The 23,698-nt window shown below is 33.0% G+C and overlaps 1 protein-coding gene across 3 annotated transcripts in view; it reads right to left on the reverse strand.

Annotated features, from left to right (window-relative positions):
* KaiR1D (Kainate-type ionotropic glutamate receptor subunit 1D) overlaps positions 1–23,698 on the reverse strand; it is a 362,951-nt gene that overhangs the window by 11,387 nt on the left and 327,866 nt on the right. For all 3 annotated transcript variants that reach the window (XM_072520792.1, XM_072520790.1, XM_072520791.1), the window contains one exon: positions 1,631–1,862. In XM_072520792.1, the coding sequence (XP_072376893.1) occupies positions 1,631–1,862 (232 nt within the window). The remainder of the gene's footprint in view (positions 1–1,630; positions 1,863–23,698) is intronic.

Below are 23,698 nucleotides of genomic sequence, written 5' to 3' on the forward strand. Positions count from 1 at the left end.
TACAAAAATAATATGAATTTTTACCCAATAATGTTTTTTCATACAAATAAACGGGAAATAATTTCAAGAAGGTTGACAGCCTAAACAAAATGTTTTTCCATATATTATTCTGAAGCTATTTCCGAAGTGGAAATTGAAACGGCAATAAACACACTTTAACCTTCAATTTTTTTTCGCTAGTTGTTATCATGTTGTTCCCATTTTTGTCTAAAAGAGTTGTGTTGTGGTTTCTTTTTTTCTTTACATATATATACAATATATATATATATATATTATATTATATATATATATATATTATATATATATATATATATATATATATATATATATATATATATATATATATATATATATATATATATATATATATATATATATATATATATATATGAAAATCACTAAGTTCCCGGGAAGAACCGCGTTTAAAATTTAATGCTCGACGTTTCGGCACCCAGTTTGGAGCCATTTTCATGATGGATACGGTTCCGTTCAAGTTCCGGGTCTCAATCCGCCTACTCCTGTTGAGAGAGGCTATAGGATGGATGGAAGTTTCTTTGTTTTTTTTATTGTTAATGATTTTCTATTTGTGACTGTCTTTGTTCTTGGCTTATGTCCGTTATCTCCGTTGGTCCATCATGTCCAATTAGATTTCTTTCTTATCGGCTCTTTTAACTCTCTTTGCATGGAACGTGGAGACAGTTGTTTGTTGTTCCAAGTATTTGTGTCTAATTCATCAATGTTTTCAATGATTTAAGATATTTTCTGAAGGAGAGCAGATTATGAGAGACTTAAGCGTAAGACAATTTTTCGGATCGTTTAACGTATACCGCTGCCATGCCCACTGACGTTACAAGACCTGCTTCTCCAATACGAACGAAGTCACGTCCACCGACGTCACAAAGACCTGCCTGCCAATCTTCCTTCAGTTTTCTAACTTCTAGTTTTGGAGTTTTTTGGAGTTTTCTAATAAGTTTAAGCTTAAGCGCGACTAGAGATTAGTGGTTTATGATCTGATCTAACATCTACTCCTGGGAATGTTTTAGATTTGATTCCTTATCCCTTTTTCTGGATTACCTGCTAGCGAGCGCCACATATATGACCGTCCCCTTGTCCCTAACCTATTATTCCAGCTCTTCCCTTGCCGACTTTGCATTAAATTATGCCATAACTACAGTGATTTGTCTGCTCTCTGATATTTTCAGGGACTCTTCAATATGTTTTGTTAAAATGTTTCTAATACATCTACTGTTGGCATATACCTGTATTAAATGACCGTCTATGTAGGAGCATCTCCCTTTCTGAGATTCAGACAAAACCCCTGATGGTTTCTGGATCGACAATAATTGCTATTACTCGTTTATGTTGGTTAACAATGTTTCCCGAGTAATGTAGGCTCCTGCTCCTGCTTTGTAGTTTCGTATAAAATATTATTTAGGTAATCTTTATTTTTAAAGGTTTTTAAAAATTAAATTAATTTGTTAATTTTATTAAAATTGTTTTTTTGAGATTTTATATAATTTAATATTTTAAATATATTTGTATACGATTTTCAACAATTTAATTACAAATATTAACACGACGTCACACTCTCCTTATAATAAGCTTCGTCGATCTTAATTAGGACACTTACTTGGTGGTGTAGCGATCCCGTAACCTTTGGAATCCAACATTCCACCGACTTGCGTTAACTCGCAGTTCCTTTCTATCACATATTCTATCGATGTGGATTCCATCAGAAATGCGTAGCTACCTTTGCCTTTTATCACCGCCTCCACACCTTCTTGGTTACTGGACGTGAAAACGGGCGGTCGCTGCGACTCCATGAATGCCCACATCCGCTGATATGTTGAGAAATTCGAGTCCTGAAACAATGAAAAACGTAAAATTAGATCTTAGTATAATTTAAGTTGTAGTACAAGAATTATTTAAAAATATTTGAGATTCGGTCAAAGCGAAATAAAACATTCGTTTTCGGTCAAGTACCGGAAATTTAACAAGAATTTCTGAAATGGAAATTCAAACGTCATAATAAACGTACGTTAAACTAAAATTGTGTTTTTTTTTTCAGTAAAAAAAGTAAATCGAATATTAGGTTGGGTCCAGACTTAAGCATTTTAATTCGAATAAACAGAACGAACTGAGCACGTAGAGCAGAATTCGTCAAGTCTGGATCTGTGGCTAAGCCGAACAGAACGGACCAAACGTTTTCCAACAGCTATAGGTAAATCGGAATTGCTCAAAAGATATTATTGTTTGCCAAATCCTTCAGTAAAACGGTAAAATAGCATAATTTATGTTCTCTTTTGTGTATAATTGTGTTTGCCAAAAATTTATTATTTGGAATTAATTCTTTGAATATGAAAGCTGACCGAGAAAAATGTTTAAATTTAATCGAAATCATCGTTCCAAAACTGCTAAAAGAATCACCAGAAGCTAAAAACCTTAATGCTAAGACCAAACGACCTTTAACTGATATAGCTCTCCGTAATTTTGTGCTCTTTCTTTCAATTACAGGTCCAATTAAATTTATTACCTCCTCAAAATCTTCACAACTCATTCTAGTAAAATTATTTAAGTGGATAAGGTTTATTTCTTGTAATAACAAATTATCAGTACGGTGTAGATACAATTTTCGTAACCACTGACTAAGTCCTTTGTTCTTTTTTTTTTGGCCATTTTACAAATAGTAAAAAAGGCGCTAAAAGCTGCTGATCAGTGTTCATTTTTTTATCTAGTAAACATCTATTTTTTTAGAAAAAGAGACTCCAAACACTGCAAGCAACTGAAACATTTTACGCGAACGCAATTTACGTGAACAGCACGATTTTCTGTTCGTACTGTTCAACTTGATTGTTCCTGCGTGCTCAGTTCGTTGGGGCCAAAAGTCTGGACCCAGCTTTAGATTTTAAGTTTTGCGTCGTTTATTACGGTAGTTCCGCTTGGTAACGATCTAAAAACCTTGTAGTCGTATTGTGTTATCCCTTTCACTCTAGATTACTGCGGTGGTTTAGTATTAGTAGAACCAGTTATACCAGTGGTATTCAGCTCCTGCATCTTTATGCCATAAACATTTACTTAATTTTTTTGAAAACCAATTTGTTAGTATAAGGACAAAAAAGTACCCCTGTACTTACCAGCTTGGCCACCGGAAACTTTTGGACAATAAGTAGGTTATTAAGAGCGTAGGCGCAAAATTTCGGGCCAATGCTTTTTAAATGCATTCAGTTTTTTCGAATCCTGAAAAAACTAATAAGTATTTTTGAAAAATTAAAACGCAGAATAAAAGATTACATTATTACTGAGGGCCGAAAGTCCCTTAAAACTTCTATAATGTTTATTTTAATGAGTTACAGGGGTGAAAAAGAAGAGAAAATTTAGTGTAATTTTTAATTTCAAATATCTCATTCAAAAAAACTTTTTGTTTATTCTAAGGGACTTTCGGCCCTCAGTAATAATGCAATCCTTCATTCTGCATTTAAATTTTAAAAAGTATTTATTAGTTTTCTCAGGATTCGAAAAAAATGAATGCATTTAAAAAGCATTGGCCCGAAATTTTGCGCATACGCTCTTAATTATGTCAAAAATCACTCGGATCCGTTGAAAGTTTGCACCTTATACTAAATGTGGACTTTTCTATTTTTTATGCTGTCAGGCTGTTTAGTCAACATTAATTAGTCTTTTTACTCTGTGACAGTATCTTTGATAAAACTAATTTATTTGCAATTTATTTCAAATTTATTTTTTATTACTAAATTACATGAATTGGTACCTTGTTTTTTGTTCATTATTATGTAGGTAGGTGTATGGTGATTGCACCAATTCTTAAAATTTAGCGCATTCACCATTTATTTGAAATTATTTTGGACTCAAAGTCAACATTTTGTTTAACATTCGAAGATAATAATTAGTCAACCTATTTTAAAAGTACGTTTGGTGATGTCTATGATATGATATTACGAGTAAATATATAGACCAGCGGCGCATTTCTAAAAATATGCATAAAAGAACCAAAAGCCTCTTAAAAAAAGACGTCTGATTGGAACAAAGTGGAATCAACTCTTTATGTCATTTGAAAGAAAAAACCTGAATACAATTTGTTTCGACGAATCGTAAATAATTTGATATTAACAATTTACATATAAATCTATTTACAAATAAATTACATCTTAGTTTCTACTGACGTAACCGTAATGTACAATCTAGTAAAATATACGTTTAGACATAGGTTTTAACCTATTTTTTGTATATAGTCAGCTTTCCATTTAGCCAATAAATTTTTGATTTGCAAAAGCACCGTTCTCGATAATGAAAGACATAAGTATGTATAAAATGATATAAAAAAATTATGAAATAATTTTTATTGATATAAAATAAATTTTAGGTATTTCAGTGTCATCAGATATTATTTCAGTCTCGATTTGAGGGTTTTGGACTTGTAAATGAGCAAGTAAAAAGTTCAGAACATTTGAAACAAAAGTTATTTTTTTACCATTCATCTTTTCATTCTTTATCATTAATTTAGCTATTTCTATTGTATTTAAACATACGTTTTTTCTGTATTTGTGAAATTAGCTAATTAATAAAGTAAATAAATTTGACATTTTAAAAGAGATTAAAAAACTTAAAAAAATATATATATGTCTTCTTCTTTTTCATCTTTATAAGCAATTCTGCTTGTTTATTGGCAGATTAATACCTCTATGGAAGGTTGTCCCCCCATCTTTTACGCGGTAGTCCTATACTTCTTATGACTCTCTTGCTATTTTGACGACACGGGTCTCCTCTATTCTGCTTATGTTGTTATTCCATTCTTTTTTTTATTTTGTATACATTCATTTATACACTATACGTCATATTTTCTTCTAATGTCTTCACTTCTCTTTCGATCTCTTAGCGTTTTTCCTGTAATTCTTCTCAGTACTCTCATCTCTGCCGTTTCCAGTAGCCTTTGCGTTGTGGCTGTGTCGAGCTTTGTTTCTGAGTGTTGTGATTATTAGTCTTACACTGGCTTTATAAATTCTTGATTTCATCTCACTGTTAATGTGTTTGTTTTTCCATATAGAGTAATTTCTATTTTATATCTGTTTGGTTCTTTGCTGACTACTATTGTTTTAGTTTTCTGAGATGAGATTGTCATATTAAATTCTTTTGCTCTTATGTTAAATCTGTGGACTAGTCTTTTTAGACTATCTTCATCTTGGGCTATCAATATTGCTTCTTTCGCGTAACAGAATATTTTGATTTCTTTGTTTCCCATTCTGTATCCTCTTCCTTTCTTAACGCTTTTGATGGTTTCATTCATGATCAAATTGGAGAGCATGAGGCTCAATGAATCCCCTTGTCTTATTCCACTGCCTATTTCTATAGATTCTGTAAGTTTAGTTAAGGTAGATATTTAGAGAACATTAGTAAATTTACTAATGTTTGTATTTTGAGAACGATTTCCGAAGTGGAAATTAATACGTCAATAAGCGTATAAATTTAACCTTTAATTGTGGCTTATTCCCATTTAAAAAGTAATTACTTTAAAATGCCACAAGAAAATAGCTTCAAAACAATATTAACTTTAATGTAAATTAACCTAAGTACGCAAATAACAAAGAAAAACTACTAAAAAATAACTTAATACTTTGTATTGCTTCCCCTAGCCTTTATAAGTACCTGTACACGTCGGCTCTTGCTGACTATGAGTTTACGAACATCATCTTGCTGGTTGTTTTGCCATTCCTCTTCTAGAGCCAGGCAAAGTTCGTTAATTAAGGCTGGTGCCACTTCGCGACCTCTAATATTTATACCAAGCATGTCCCAAAAGTGCTCTATTGGGTCGAATACACTGCGTGAATATCGGACCAGCGAATACGCTGGTCAGTTCATTTTATTAATACCAACTTCCTCTAAATATTGCGTGACAAACATTGCAGAGTGGGGTCGCGCATTATCTTGCATTAATTGAAAATCATCGCCGATATATTGAGAAAAGGTACTACGTGATTCGCTAAAATTTCCTTAATATACCAGTGTGCAGTCAACGAAACCTCAATAAATACTAATTCAGTGTGCGCCTCTCGGGGATATTCCTTCCCATACCATCACCGAATCCTCTCCATGGCTAACGCGGGGACTGAAAGCGCACTCCGCAAATCTCTCTCCAGTTCAACACCATACTCGTTCTCTCCCATCTGATTAATGAAGACAGTATCTCGACTCGTCTGTAAAAAGAACATTACTCCATTGTCCTAAATTCCAATGTAAATGTTCCCTGAAAAATTGTTGTCTAGCCATTCTGTGCCGTGGAAGTAATTTGAGCCCAGTTGCTGGTCTGCAACTTTGTAAACCAAATTCATGAAATCTTCGACGAACTGTAAATACTCTTACATTATTGTCTGGAACCACTTGAAGCTGATTTCTTGTTTGCACCGCTGTTATATGACGATCCCGCAAAGCGTTAGCTCGTATAAAACGATTATCTAAAGCGGTAGTTTTGAGCTTCCTGCCATTTCCTGCTTTAGACTTATTTGTATTTGTTCCAGTTCGTATAAAACGTTCCACTTCCCTTGGATGGTAGAGCGATGAGTGTGTACGATGGCTAGAGTACTAGCCACATATTCATAATTTTGCCCATCTTCAACCAGAGCAACGGCTTTCGCCCAATCTTCGACACTAAGAACTATGATCAATCATAGGTAAACAAAATGTAAGTGTCAATATGACACAACGATAACAAAGCCACCTCGTCGTATTACAAAAAAACTCCAAAATAATCATAATTAAAAAAGTCCTAAATTGTGGGTGGCAAAATCATTTGGCTCTAAAAAATAAACCAAGGCATATTTTGATATAAAGCAAAAAACACAATACCAAGATCATGTCGTTGCTTTTAATCAATATTTAAATACAGTGTTTCTGGGATATCGATATGACATTTCTTCGATATCAGTTACCAAAGCCCTCATCGTCGTATTACAAATTAATACAAAAGATAAAGGTAATAGTAGGAAAAGTCGTAAATTGTCGGTGACACTTCACTCCTAAAAGTGAACCATTCCATATTTTCACATGAAATAAAAAACATAATACTTACAACATATGGTTACAACCAAAAAACAAGGTTTTACTAAAATGCGCTAACGGAATTATTCCAAAGGATGTTTCAAAGTTATAATACAAAACCACCTTTAGATTAACTCAGTATAATAAGTCAAATACAAAATTTTATTAAAAACTCACTATACTAACATTTATAAATTTTTACACAGTGTGCTAAAAAAGTCATCAAAATAGGGCAAAAAATAAAAAAAAATAACATAAACCAAAATTTTCTTCGTTGCATTTTTTTGGCATCTGAGTGTATAATAATCAAATTTTATTAGAACTACTTATGTCTGCTTAAAAATTTGGTAAAATGTATAATTCCCTATAATAACCCTAAAACTGCATTTTCTTGCAGTTTCCCAGACCAGAATGAAGATACATCAAGGTTAGGGTTCACACAACAAATGCCTGTAATATACAGGCCCATTCAGTTGCCTGATAAAGTGGCCCTATCTGGGTTTTATCACCTAGTTTAAGCAGTAAATGCTTCTAGAATTCTCCAAAACCAAATAAATGAGGGTGAACATTATATAACGTTATAAAGTATTATAAATTACATACGTTCTTTATAAAAATAATAGTAAAAATAAAAATAAAAATAAAAATTAAAAATAATAGTGTTTAAAAGTAAACCGATTTAGTGACTTATAAGCTTGTTTTTAAGCGATTAACAATTGTTGTTACATAATATTGATTTGCTATTCTCTATTACCATGAAGTTCAGGTAATAATGAGGATTGCCAAATGACAGGGAGCCACTATCAAATAGAATTACCTATGTAAAAAGGTCTTTAACGAACTGGTTATACATTTTTTGAATATGTGTTGGTTCTAAGATAGCTTGTTTTCTGTTAGGCTAATACATGTTTATCGTTGTCTTTATATTTTGATTTATTTGGCACATCTTTTATTTTTTGTACATGTTGTGATATTCATATTTCTTCTGTGACGTGACGCTTTATTAGACGCCAGGCTTAGTAAAACGGAAGTTTAATTTAAATAAAAATATATTCAATTAAATAACAAAAATAAAATTTACTTCTATACAATGTGTATGATAAAAATAAAAAAACTAATTGTTGTAAATAGAATCGATGGGTCAAATAAAGGATGATCTTTGGTCAATACCCAAAAACCGTGGGAGCGGCCGATCAATAGCTTAGGAGAGAGGTAAGACAGAATCAGTCGATTAATACTCGACTCGAGGCGGGGAAAGTGACTTTGGTTTTGGTTGCACGAAAAATGACTATGGGTTTTAATCGGTACTGAGACACTTAGGGTAGAAGCTCTGACTAGATTAATACTCTGTACAAAACTCAGTTATTTGTCGGTTGTTTATGGCGTTTTATACTTTTGGTCAGTACTCAATCTCCAACACGCATCGATGTCAGTGGTAGGTTATTGCTGGGAGTGCGGACATATAAAAAGAGGATTGGCCACAGGCGATGACGATGTCATCAATACACTTTCATCATACAATCATGTATTTGTTATTGATGTTCATATATGTTGAGTTATTGATAAGAATCATTTATTAATTTTTCATTACTTGATATTTTTTCAATAGCAGTGTGCACGATCTGTGATCCATTTTTCTGTTATTCTGTTTGCGTTTTTATTATTCCTGTTTCTTTTTATTTAGATATTTCTCTGCCTGCACCTATCCTAATACTAGCATTGGAAAACGTTTTAGTGTATTTTCTTTCATTTGCATGTTTAATTTTTTTCTTAATGCGATTTAGTCTATCTTCGATTTTGCACACAACTGGATTAAGATTTGTTGAAACCGTGGCTACTAAGTCTGTTTTTGCAGATTTTACGCCGTTTTTGTATCTAATGCGTAAAGCAAAGCAATCCAGTTATTTTACATTTTTTGTTGTTGTTTAGTTTATTTCCACAAACGTTTATTTTTACAAGTTTTGCGTTTGAGCGAAGCAAATAATACGATATCCACGCCTATTTCTCTCTTTCCGAATCTTTCAACTGCATTTTCTACTTTCCTTCGATCACCTTTGCAGGTCTTCCATTTTATGCTTATTTGATATCTGTATTCCTCGATGGAAATCTAATTTTTGTCTGCCTGTATTATGTTTAGATTTATTGCTGTCGCTTATAGTCGAAGGAGCAAGTATTCTCTCAGAGAAAGGTATGAAGGACTTGACTCTAAATTTAACATATAAGGCGACTTTTATTCTAACTAAATTCTTATCTTGAGGATTGTTATTGCCAGAGTATTCAATACCATAGTCAAGTACTGTGTATTTTCTGAAGTTAGACCCATTACATTTATATTAAGAACTTCTGAAGGACCTCTGCAGCATAAACGAGATATATATTAATAATACATTTTTGCCTCACAAAGAACAATACAAATACATTTTTGAAAACAGTAGAGGATAAAAATCTATGATAGACTATATTTTGTCAAATAGAGAGTTACCCCCTATCAAATCTTGGATGTAAGAGCACTAACATCAGCAGAAATAGGAAGCGATCCTAAATTGGTATTGTACAAAATCCGAATGAAAACACATATATGTGATAACAAAACACCAGAATACACCACAAAGATAAAAGTCGAAAACACGATGACTCCACAAGATACCTATTCCAAAAAAGAATAACCAAAAAAAGCAGAAATACATATCACAGAAAATGATGGAGTCGAAGAAAGCTGGGCAAAAATTAAGTCTAATATCTTAGCCTCGGCCAAGGAAGTTCTTGGTGAAAGACATATAAATAAAAATAAATCGTTCCCAAGACAAAGAACTCCATGGTTTTGTACAAAATTGAAAGAAAAATGTAAAGAAAAGAAAAAAGCTTACCTGATATACATGTCAACCAAAACACAAGAAGCATACCATAATTACACGACAATTAAAAATAAAATACATGCACTTGAAAGAAAAATAAAAAATGATCACTGGGAACGCTTTTCGAAAGAAATGGAACATGATTTTTACGGTCTGCAGAAGGAAATATGGCGCTACATAAGAGGTCAAAGAATGGAGATAAAGGACCTAATAGAACCAAAACACATAGAAAAGGATACGTGGATTGACTACCTAAAAAAAGCTATATGCAGAGGAAGAACAAACGACGCTAGAACCGCAAACTCCAGAAAAAACCACAAATGGAGAACTTAACATAAATGTACAGGAAGTTCGGAAAATACTTAAAAACCTGAATAAGAGAAAAGCAGCAAGTAAAGACGGGATACCAAACGAGTTACTGAAATATTGTGGAGCAGAAATGACCGAACAATTCACAACATTAATTAATAAAATTATAAAACACAATAAAATACCGGAAAAATGGAGAACGAGCGAACTAATTATACTATTTAAAAAAGGAGATAATAAAGAGGCAGAAAACTACAGAGGTATAAACGTGTTAAGTACTACGCTAAAACTTACAACTAAAATTTTCCAAGTACTAATAAAAAAGTTTAGCAGATGAACAACAGGGTTTTAGTAGTGGAAGATCGTTTACAAATGCAATATTCGTTATAAATCAAATTAATGAAAAATCACCAGAGTATAATATACCAGTATTTCTGTGTCTGATTGACCTAAAGAAAGCGTTTGACAGAGTAAGATTTATAGATGTAATGCATCTTGTGTATAATAGAGAAGCTCCCCTTAATATTATAAAAACTGTCGAAAACATCTACCTTAACTAAACTTACAGAATCTATAGAAATAGGCAGTGGAATAAGGCAAGGTGATTCATTGAGCCTGATGCTTTCCAATTTGATCATGGATGAAACTATCAAAAGCGTTAACAAAGGAAGAGAATACAGAATGGGAAACAAAGAAATCAAAATATTCTGTTACGCAAAAGAAGCAATATTGATAGCCCAAGATGAAGATAGTCTGCAAAGACTAGTCCACTGATTTAACATAAGAGCAAAGGAATTTAATATGACAATCTCATCTCAGAAAACTAAAACAATAGTAGTCAGCAAAGAACCAAACAGATATAAAATAGAAATTACTATATATGGAGAATTACTATATATGCAAGATGGAAATGGCACGTGGAAAACCTACTGATCCAAAAGTTCGAGAAATTATTATTTATCATTACCATAAAGGGAAAATAGTGCGTGAAATTTGCAGTGAATTGACAGTAACAACAACTACTGTGTTTAATATAATTAATAAATTTGATGAAACTGCCAGGATTGATGTTCGGGGCAAAAGCTCAGGCCGTTCAAAAGTTGTTTCTCAAAGGAGTGTAAGACATTTGATTAGAATACGTAAGTAGGGAAGTAGAAATACACTACGAGAAGTAACTGCTAGAAGGAATAGAGAAACTGGGATGAATGTTTCCAGAGAATTCTGTCACAAATATATCAACAAAAGCGGTCTTAGTTTTTATAAGGTATGTTTGATAAGTTCTTCTTTGCGATTTAAATTTTCTATTTTTTTATTTATTCGCGTAGGCCAAAGAAAAACCAATGTTGACGGAAACTCAAAAACGGAATCGTTACATTTGGGCTAAATCAAAACTTTCGTAGACCAAACATAACTGGGACAAACTTATTTATAGCGACGAAAGCAAATTTGATGTCTGTGTAGGGGATTATCGAAGGCGCTTGATTCGTAAAAATACAGAAGCATTCCATAGGGATTGTCTCAAAAGGATGGTAAAGTTTCCACAAGGCATCATGGTGTGGAGTTGTATGTCGGCCAAAGGGTTGGCAACTTTACATTTTATTGAGGCCATAGTAAAAGCAGCCAAATATCAAGATATCTTTGAACGTTCATTTCCACCAAGTGCGGCAAAGTTATATCCATCCGGAGATTTTATCTTTCAGCAGGACGGAGCCTTATGCCATACCGCTAAATATACCAAAAAATGGATGGGAGAACATGACATTAAAGTTTTGTCGCATCCTTCTAGCAGCCCGGATCTTAATCCAATAGTGATACTTTGGCACAAAATGAAACAACGCCTAAGAAATAACGCTCAGCGTACTTTGCCACAACTACGTGCTAAATTGCAGGAAATATGGGATAATTTCACCCCTGAATTCTGTGAAGGTCTAGTTGATGCAATACCTAATAGAGTTCAGGGTGTTATTCAAGTTAAGGACGACGTTACGCCATATTAATTTTTATTTTAATTTTTTAAAAACCTCTTTTTCCAATATTTAGTTGTCAGCATTTTTTGGCTATCAAGCAATTAATTAAATATTGATCAACATAAAATATATACTTAAACTGTAAAGATAATTCCATAGATTATAAAAAGTGTTGTTACTTTCATATTTACAATTAAAATACAATTTAATAAAATATTTTGGTGAATTGGGATTTTGTTTATAAAATAACTGCTTGTTCCAACATATATGAAAATGGTAGGGGTCAACAATGGATCCGAAGAGGATAACAATGGGGTTCCAGGGAGTCAACAATGATTCACTCCGGCTCTCTTACGTATACTGATTCTGCATGAAAACTAACAACGCTACTGAACATAGGCTAGTTCGAGGTTTTGTAGCAGTCACAACTGCTAACATATAATTAATTAATATAATTTATTAATAAAATCCTAAAACCCCTCAGAATCCCGTTTATGGGCAATAGACGATACGATGCGCAAACTAAAGTGGTCAAGAGTCGCTCGTCTAAAGTCAGTTTTGGCCAGCAACTCACACAGAGAGGTGTATTTCTCCAAGCCTTAACCGGCATTTTTTTGTCTTAAAATCGGGTAGAAAATCTGGGATTGGATTTAATATTTTCCCCGAACATCAAGGGAGAAATTGGAACAACATAATATGATAAAGAATCTTGATTGAACAACCCGGCTTCCAAATCTGCCGAAATGATTATTTAAAACCCGGCTTCCAAATCTGCCGAAATGATTATTTAAAACCCAGGTGAGCAATTAAATCATTTAGTTTTATAGGCCTATCATTTTATTGATATTTTCATTTACTTTTGAAATATTAACAGTGTAAAATCCGAATTTTCTCATATGTATCATGTGGCCTTGAGCTTAGATCGTAAATTTATTGGACACCTAATTAGGGTTTTTCTGTTTTTTTTTGTATACCTACTCGGTATAAAAACTTTCATGCCTAATTTACTAGATATTCTTTAAATGCGCAGACGCAATAAATAGACAGCATGACAGTCAGCTGATGAAATAAAATGTTTGTTTATTGTGGTAATTCGATGTAAGAGTATGTGTTGACAGTCATCTTTGGGTGCCTTGATGTTTCTCTAAATGTTATTTTTTGTAGATTTTACCCGATTAGGATAACGATTAATATTAGGATTAGTTTAACCAAACACCTACTTCAACCCATTGGTAACCAGGAACCGATTGTCTCTAGAACCACAGCGTTCTCCTTCATTCGCTTTTTTCGGAGCCCCAAGGACCGTCAGAGTCTTAAGGAGACTTAACCAGGACAGCTGTAGTGTTGTGACAGACATTAACATCAAGTTTCATAGGGTTAAGGTTTTTTCTTGTAACTTACAACTTTGTATATGCATATACCAAGGTTAGTACTTATTACAGTTTTTGTATCATCTATAAGAAGTTAGGTAAATGGTTATTAATTAATTAAATTAGATTCATTGTTAGGGAAGGGGTTCATGATTTTTGTATAGCGGTTTTTAACAGGGAAGGGAAGAAATTTATGTATCAGGTTTTTTAAAATTATTATATCTTTCCGAGTCTGTTGGCCATACTCATCACACTTGATCACTTTAGATATCTCCCAGCATCTATGTGTAAGCATAACACTTACACATAGATCTGGTGTTTAGCTGCTTCGACACATATTAGTCGTATATTTGTTAGGTAAGGTAGTTTCTTTTGTATAACCGTCACGGTTTTTTTAGTATTTATATTCCCTACCTTACCTATCTAGGATTTAACTTTAGTAACTAACCTTAGTGTTAAGATTTCGCTTCTCCCATGGACTTAGATTATATATTTACTAATACATTTTTTCGTTTGGCCCAGTAGTGGGGATATTTCATTTTGTCGTGGCTTTTTGGTTCTCGTATACCGTAGCCCCACTACTGTAATTATATTTTGTATATATATATATATATATATATATATATATATATATAGGTGAGTTGTTGTTAGTTGTCGATATTATAAATATATTTGTTACAAGTAATTTTGCTTTTATTTCAGTTCCTGCTTACAGTTATAATATAGCAGAACAAGGTCAATAGTGTCTTTTTCGGTTTTTTTTAAAAATTATTACAGGTTATTATATCAATAGTACTTTATTCCTTGTTGTTCATAACTTCATTTATTTTTTCGTTAATTTCCTTCAGAAATTAGCTGGCGCCCATTTCAGTATTTTCCTAGGCATTTCCGTATATTCTCTTATCTTATCCTTTTTATAGTTCCAGATTTTCAGTTGCCTTATTATATTGTATTCTTTTGGTTAAAAGATCTTTTTCCCTTATCTCAAAGCCAAATTCTAGTGTAGTGAGGCTAGCCCGAATTCTTGCTTGAGGTTTTGTGTCTCTGTGTTCTTTTGAGCTAAGCCATTCTTTTTACAATAACTTCTTTGCTAGGTCTTCTCTAATTTATCATCTCCTTCTCCATATACCCCCCCCCCTAAATTTTATTTAGGTTTCAGTTTGACCGATATAAGTACTAGTTGTACATATGGACTTTCAAGCTTTTACTTTCAAATGGACCTAAAATATCAAATTAGCCAAAAACGGTCATAGGCTACTTCTGCGTCCAAGCGACGATATTCTCTTACACTAAAATTATACAAATATATGGTAGTTTAGTAGTGTACGTGTAAAATATGTTCACAGAATGTTGCGTTTCAGTCATGAGAAAATTATTCATATACTTCATTACACCAACATCCGTAGTGTGAAGTTTGTACTATATTAATAATTATCCAAGCTTCCTCTTTATCATATCGTCTTTGCATTTCCCAGTCTCGTTGAGTTAAATTTTGATATGTTTAATGAAGTTGATTTAAACTTTAGGTGTTACTTAGAGCATCGTTCCGAACTTTCATAACTTCTCCGTGTCTCCCATATCTCGTTTTTCTATTTACGGCCACAAAATTGTTTGCAACATGTAAGAAAACACGCCATTCGACAAGCCATTTATGGTACTTAACTAGCTCAGATGAAAAAGAAATTTTTGGGAGGGTTATTTTAAAATATTCTTTGTATTTGATTATTACCAAAACACTGCAACTTGTGTACAACTTGTTACTTACATAGGTTACAAGTATATATGTATAAGTATGACAGTTTAGTATATTTCCAATACGAGATATAAGTAATTATTACAAATTATTATCAGTTGTGCATAAAGCCACGACCATATTTATTTCATTAAGAAAACCGTAATTATTAAGCGATATATTACATTATATTTCATTATATTTTATATTTTCTGCTCTAGAGATTTAAATATGCTAAAGAATAATGATCACAGAGCGAAAGAACATTAAGTATATACACTCATGGACAAAAATATCGAATATATTGGAATTTTCCAATTTTTTTTTGTAGTCACTATTATTTCAAAATAATTTTAGATTACTGATAATACTCATATAGTAGGCTGATGTACTTAACTGGTTTGAGATATTGTGATGTTTATTTTGACGTTTATTCAGTGGTTAGTGTCATTGGTACATTTCATCACAAAAAACCTTCTTCACGTAAAGGAAAAATCATACTAAGTCGGTTATTTTTAGTTTAATTTATTAAGTTTAATTGAATATTGGCTTGATTTAACTAAATTTAAAACAAGTATCCCATCAATTCGACACTGCGATGATGCCCAAGTAGCACATATTGTAATTTTGTACGAGGAAGGGTATGCACAAAAAGGTATCGCACGACGTCTCAGCACAACTGAATCCATAGTTTCGAATACTCTAAAAAGGTACCGCGAAACAAGAAATTTTGTACGAAGGACTGGTCAAGGACGCCCAAGGTGCACAACCGCAATTGATGACCGGTTTTTGGTTCTAAAACTAATTCTACACGAAATCGTTTATTGACATCGATGCACCTCAGAAATGAGCTATTAAATGTTAGACAAGTTAATGTGAGTTTACAAACAGTTAGACGAAGATCAAAAGAAGAAAACTTAAAGCCCCGATGCCCCTTCAAAGTTCCACGTCTCCTCCAAAATCATAAAGCTCGTCGTTTGGAATTTGCAAGAACACATATTTAGTGAAATATCGACAACTAGGAAAACGTTCTTTTCACTGATGAGACCAGAATCCTATCATGGAAGCCAGATGGTCAAATCTACCTCTACAGAAGAGTTGAAGAATGATTCGCCAGCTGCAGTCTAGCCCAGACTGTTAGTTTTGGAGTTGATGGCATAATTCTTTGGGAAGGTATTAGTTGGGAGGTACGTACCGCACTTGTGAAAGTGATTGGACGGATGACTGGTGATTCTTACGTTTAAAACATCCTGTAAGATCATGTTTTGTCATATGTTGGTTACATTGGATATGAAAGATTCACGTAATGCACGATAATGTTCGACCACATGCTGCTGCCATAGTGAGTAATTATCTTGATGAGTTTCAAATTCGACGATTGGATTGGCCACCGTTTAGCCCGGATTTAAATCCAATAGAGTACATGTGGGATCACCTAAAACGCAGCATACGACAAAGAAATCCCGTTCCAAATACGATAAAGCAGCTTTGGCTTGCTGCACAGGAGGAATGGAATGCAATTTCCCAAGGATATATCCAAAATTTACTTGCAAGCATGCTGAGAAAGATGCAAGCAGTAATAACAGCTAGAGGGGGAATACTCATTACTGATCATGCACTTTTTTCAGTTAAAACGAATTGTTTAAGCAATTTAAATTATTATTTAAGTTTAGAGGAAAATAACTTTATTTACCTAATATTAAACATTTAATTTTTTCGCAATTTTCTCCGCATAAAAACTTAAAATTGTTCATTAAACATTGTCAAAATAAACTCTATTTTACAATAAACGACCAGATTTTGATTGACCAGAATTTATTTTGATTTATCTTCTTGAGGTGATATCTCAGAGGGCAGTGACCAGTGAAAAGGCCAGTGACCATTTTGATATCTTTTTTACTCATTTCAAGGAGGCGGTTTGTTGCAGTAGGCGACACTTTTATGAGCCTTTTTGCTTGCCTTTGTCCTGGTGTGTTAGACCAATATGATCTTAGTTGATTGAGTTCCCAGGTACGGAGTTCCTCTCTGATGTGGCTTTTCGATAGTCCACAGAAGGGTTCCGGACCCTGGAATGGGGTATTAGCTCCTTCTTTTGCGAAAGACTTATTAAAGCTCCCGATCGTTTGGATCTTTACAGAGCAGGTATTGTAGTATCTTAAGAAATACTTCCTGTAAACTTAGCTTTAAGAAATGTGACAGAAGTAGAAATAATGGTTCCCGCCAAGCAATAGAATTAGAGGCTAGCTTGGCTTAGCTTGTAGAAGCTTAGATCGTAGTCAGTTTTGTATTTGACAATTTAATAATAAAGTGCCAAAGGCTAATTTAGAGTCTATTTGTTTTCTGCTTCTCGTTCACAACCTAAATTGGCTTAATATGATGCAATTTTATTCCACTGACAATTCGTTTCTACGTTTAAAGTAAGGTTTCAAAGATTCATCACTTATTTCCTTGGGCCAACACAACAAATTAAAATCTTTAACTTTTGATAACAATAAATCCTTGTTTGTTTCATCTGCAATATAACAAGCATTTTAAGATATTTGATGTACTAAGCTAAAAGAATATTAGAACAAAAAATGAAGTTAACATCAAGCAAAGAGGAAAGTACTAAGGAAAACTGGACGAGAATTAAAAACATCTTAAAGACTGTTCAAGAAACAAAATTGAGTGCGCTAAAAGCATGAAAAAAACAAGGGTGGATGACAGAAGAAATACTGAGACTTACGGATAAAAAAAGAGAAGTCAGAAACAAAGATAAAAACGAATACTAGAGGATCCACGCAATAATCAGGCAGAAAATAATACACGCGAAAACACAATTTCATAGTACTTAAAGAATGTAATGAAATTGAACAATATGAAAAGAAACACGATACATTTCATCTGCACAAGAAATTAAAAGAGGTTGCTGGAAACAAACGGAAACAAGTATCCCAAATTTTAGAAGACAGAAACGGATACAGAATATTAGACATTAATGAACAGTTAAAAGAATGGGAAAACTACATTTCTGAATTATTTGAAGATGAGAGTTGAACACTATACACCGATTGCTATATCAGGTCCATCTATAACAGAAAGTGAGGTTACACGTTCAATACAAACGACAAAAAATGAAAAAGCACTTGGCCCCGATAAAGTAAGTGCTGAAATACTAAAGTTTTTGGGAGAAAATGGAATTAAAGCTCTGTGTAATCTCTTTAACAGAATTTATGACACTGGGATATTACCAACTGATTGGTTAAAGTCGACATTTGTCACAATACCTAAGAAACATCGTCCAAAGACATGCGGTGATTATCGGACAATAAGTCTGATGAGTCACATTTTGAAGATCTTCCTGCGAGTAATACACAGCAGAATTTACACGCTGTTAGAGGACAGAATTAGCAATACTCAATTTGGGTTTAGGAGTGGCTTGGGTACAAGAGAAGCCTTGTTTAGTATACAGGTGCTAGTACAGAGATGCAGAGATATAAATCAAAATTTGTGCAATCGATTTTGAAAAGGATTTTGACAAGGTCCGACATAACAAAATGCTAGAAATTTTGGAAACAGCTGGATTGGACGATAAAGATCTACGAATAATTACAAATATATAATGGCATCAAGTGGCAAGAATAAAGGTTGAACAAGAATTGTCGGATGAAATAAATATAAAAAGAGGAGTGAGGCAAGGCTGTATATTGTCGTCTTTATTTTTAACTTATATTCGGAGGAAATATTTAAGGAAGCCTTAATGAAGACAACCGAAGGTATTATTGTAAATGGAGTAACCGTCAACAATATTAGATATGCCGACGATACCTTAGTGCTTGCTAATTGCGGAGAAGACCTTCAAAATCTAATGAACAAAATTAAACAGACTTGTGATCACTATGGATTAAAACTCAACGTTAAGAAAACTAAATATATGATAGTTAAAAAACAAAATTATATACAGGATGACGGTATAAAAGTCGGAGATGCCACACTGAACAGAGTAGAGAAACTCGTGTATCTCGGCAGTAATATCAATGAGAGCTGGGATCCAACCGCAGAAATTAAAAGCCGAATAGAACAAGCCCGAGCTGCCTTTGTAAAAATGAGAAACGTCTACTTTGCAGTGACGATCTTAGCATTGACCTTAGAGTTCGAATGACATCTTGCTACATCTTTCCTGTCCTGCTGTATGGAGTGGAAGCGTGGACTTTAACTGAGGCTATCCTTTGACGCTTGACAGTCGTTGAGATGTGGGTATACAGACGACTACTGAAAATAAGCTGGGTCGATAGAATTAGAAAATAAGCAATTTAAGGTATTTTATCTACCAAGCTAAAGGAATACAAACAATTTGTGATTTTTGTATTGTCACTGCAGCGTTATTAATTGCTGCCACTTTTACCGAATATCGCATTGATAACCCGACAGCGTGATAGCCCAAATTGTGATTCTTGCAGCCGCTCAAATTAAAATTCCTTTATTTTTTTCAGAGATAAACTGTAATGGCTAATAATCCATAATCAGCTTAAATTTGCGACCATAAAAATATTAATGAAATTTATTTAGAGCAAACATAATAGCGAGGGCTTCTCTACCGATTATTAAAATCAACATTATTTTGACACAGTTCATGTAATAGTTTTAATTTTGACTTTGATTTTTAATTTTACACTTTCCACAGAAATTTAGCAAATTTAAATATGACTTTAATTCAGTTATATTCCTTGGTGTTGGAGCTGAATTAATTGCTACGATTCGTTTTAGTAGGATCTATCCCCTTGGCATCTATGATATGAGCTAAAAATTCTACTTTAGTTTCGAAAAACTTACATTTATTTACATTAATTTTTACATCATAGTCATGTAAACGTTTCAAAACTTTTTTGAAATTCTCAAAATAATCTATAAGCGACTCACCATATACTAAAATATCATCTAACTTTTAGTATTTCTGCGCTGCCCTGCCAAAATGCTGTCCATAACCGACTGAAAAATACCCAGTGCCGAGCTGATACAATAAGTTAGTCTGTGTATAGTAAGTTTATGGAGATCGCTTTGAATAGCTGCTATCGTATGTTGTAAGGGATGATCGGATGATGTGGATATCATATGATCGATTTGAGTAGGTTTTCTAAAGAGTGAAAGTTCTAGTGTAGAAGAATTCTTTTTAATAGTTAGTCAAAAGGACTAAAAAATTGATAATGTTATTTTCTTACTCTAAAGTAAACTTAATTACTAGATATATTTAATAACAGAATATTATTTGGTTCTATAGGTAGGACTTCTATCAATGCTAAAATGTCGTCTACATATTTATACCATAAAATTATTTGTGGTTGGGAATAAACAGTTGGGAAGGTGTTTTGAAAGGAATCAAAATATCTTCAAGTATAAGAAATAGTCGGTTACCTGTTTAGATGTGTTTTAAGTTGAGCTTCCGTAGCTTTTTGAAATTTTAAATTAAACCTTTTTGTTCACCAAGCTGTTTGCTTTGCAAGTTGTAGAAAGCTCAGTGGTAAAAATTTGAATTCGGTATCGCCAGGTAGGAAATCGTATGATTTCTGGTGTTAAACCTTTTTGCTTCATCAAAACTATTTTAATTTATAATTTATTATTCTTGGTAAATAAGTCCAGAGATTTTTCCCCAAAAACTCAAAAAATCTTAAATAAATTAATTTATTGTAAGCTCTTCAAACAATAGGGAGTATTTACAAGAAGCCCAAAGTGAGATTAAAAGTGAAGGTCGTCGGATAAATTCTGTTCGAGGGCGGCACAATGGCTCGCGCTGGAAACGCAGACGGCGAAAAATATTTGCCAAGTGGCTAATTGAATTAGTCGTTTGTAAAATGGAGTTGTTTGTCAAACTCGTTTTTAAACTTTCTAAATGTATATAGCTTGTGGTAGAGCGGCTGGTAAGAAAGAGCGAAAAACAAAAGATGAGCAAAAATTTGACAAAATTATACGTTTGGTGATGCAAGGAAGATAAATGTGTATACATTAATTGCAAAATGAATGACATTATACTTTACTTTTACTTTACTTGTTTCCATATCTACAAACTAGCAGTGGTAGTTAGATAAGTTAGATTTATTAGTAGCCCCCTCACGTTATAATTTAAAATTCATTCAATCGCAGTAAGACGATTGTCCAATAAATACGAGCTGTAACCAAAAAATTGTATCGTGCGTTGCTAAATCTAAGTATTCAAAATAGCAGAGAGATCTTATCAAAAAGATAATAAATTGTAATTTATAAAACACTTCGATGTTTGCATAAAGGAACCATATCCAAAACACTTTATGGAATATACTGACAAAGAACAAACATCTGAATAAATCTTCTTAGGCCAAATCATAACTAAGTAAAGAAAACGAAACAGAGGAAATACAAGGAAAGAAAAGCTTACACAGCATTTGTAAACTTACATATACAGGGTGAGTTCTAGTGTGAAATCTGTCGATAATTCCATTATGGTACAGAATATCCAGACAAATTAAAAAAAATGTAGGCAATGATATTCTCCATACATACTACTAATTAATAACTACCTGGAATAGCAAAAATACAGTTTTTTATGTGGGACACCCTATATATTTTTTCAAATTTGTATTATTCTCATAATTCTTGTTCTTATGGTATTGAGTTTTGCAATATTATACAGAGTATTTAATAAGTTATGACCATTTTTATTTCGAATCCCTTATGAAATCAACACCATGTATATAAAGAAATAATGCATAAACAATTATTTGTTGTATATAATAAAGTAAACAATATATTGTAATTTTTAAATTAAGTTTAATTGAAATAATTGACAAAAATTTGTATACAGGGTGAACTACAAAACAAAATTACGATTTTCTTAATTTCTTAAATGGATCACCCTATATTTTATTTTTTAGAAATATTGTATTCATGATATTCTTTCATTTTTATATAGCAGTTTCTATACCTAAACTCATTAGTTTCCGAGATATTTTTAGTTTTAGTTAGTTAGTTTTCAACAGTATTCTAAGCCAGGGATTTATAATAAAACATACCTAACTGCCGATTGTGATGCGAAGTTATTAATAAGTAAAAGGCCATTTATGTCAATTACAAAGGTAAAATAGTAAGCTTTGAAAAAAATGACAGTTTTCATATTATTACTTTTTAGTCGGTCTGTGTGACTTGTCTTTATTGTTAAAAATGAATTTTTCTGTAGAAGAATTAATAGATATGATCTGGGTATTAGGAGAAAGTTCGAGAAATTGCTTACTTGCATTCACGAGCGATATCCTAAACGGAGGAAGCGAAACGCAAGAGCTTTTGAAAAATTAATGCATCATTTTGTTCGCACTGGGTCAGTATATGAAAAAAATGAGAGAACCAAAACTGTTCTAAGTTAAGAAAAAGAATATGATGTACTGATAGCTACTACTGAAGATCCCCACATCAGCACTCGTGAAATTTTACGTCAACATGACATTAGTCAAACTTCGGCAGCAAAAATCCTTCGTAAATATATATAAACTGCTTCCTTACCACTTACAGTTACATTATAAATTGACAGTCGATGATTATCAACGCAGACTAGCTTTTTGTCAATGGTCTCAGCAGCAAGTGCAAAGAGACCGATTTTTTTCGATTATGTGCTTTTTGTAGATGAGGCCACATTTCACAAAAACAGAACAGTGAATAGGCATCTTTTTATTACTATACATCAAGCAATCCATATTTTAAATAACACATAGCCAAAATAGGTGGTCTATAAATGTTTGGGGTGGTATTGTTGGCGATTATGTGATTAGCCCACATTTTTTTGACGGTCGTGTGAATGGTGCCATATATCTAGATTTTCTAAATAATCATTTGCCATTACTACTACAAAATGTACCGCTTAATATTTGACAACGAATGTGGTTTTTACACGATTGTGCTCCGATTCACCATACTGCTCGTATTCACAATTATCTAAATAACAACTTTGCTGAGAGGTGGATAGAGAGAAGGACCAACTGTTTGACCACCACGATCACCAGAAACCTCCAATATTGATTTTTTTATGTATGGCTATATAAAAGATCTTGTATACCAGAAGCCTCCAACAAAGCCAGATGATATGCATTTTGGACAACCAAATTTAAAGAGTGAACAGCACACGACACAAAGAGAGCTAAATCATTGTAAACTTTAATACATACTGACAAACAAGAATACTTGTCATTCATATTACTGGCATTGTCGTAAGACTGGCTTCTACAGTTCTTAATATCAAATTTCAAAGACTCTAATATCCCAATAACTGTTTTCTCAAGTTCTTGTGAGCTATGCCCAGTGTTTAAAAGCACACGAATATTTTCACGGGATTCTCTTTGTTGTTACAATATCTCAAAATCACTTAGTTGGTCATGGTGTTTTATGTGAGGTGTTGAATCTACACTTATAGAATAG

This window comes from Diabrotica undecimpunctata, chromosome 1, assembly GCF_040954645.1.
Source record: "Diabrotica undecimpunctata isolate CICGRU chromosome 1, icDiaUnde3, whole genome shotgun sequence".
Taxonomy (NCBI): Eukaryota; Metazoa; Arthropoda; class Insecta; order Coleoptera; family Chrysomelidae; genus Diabrotica; species Diabrotica undecimpunctata.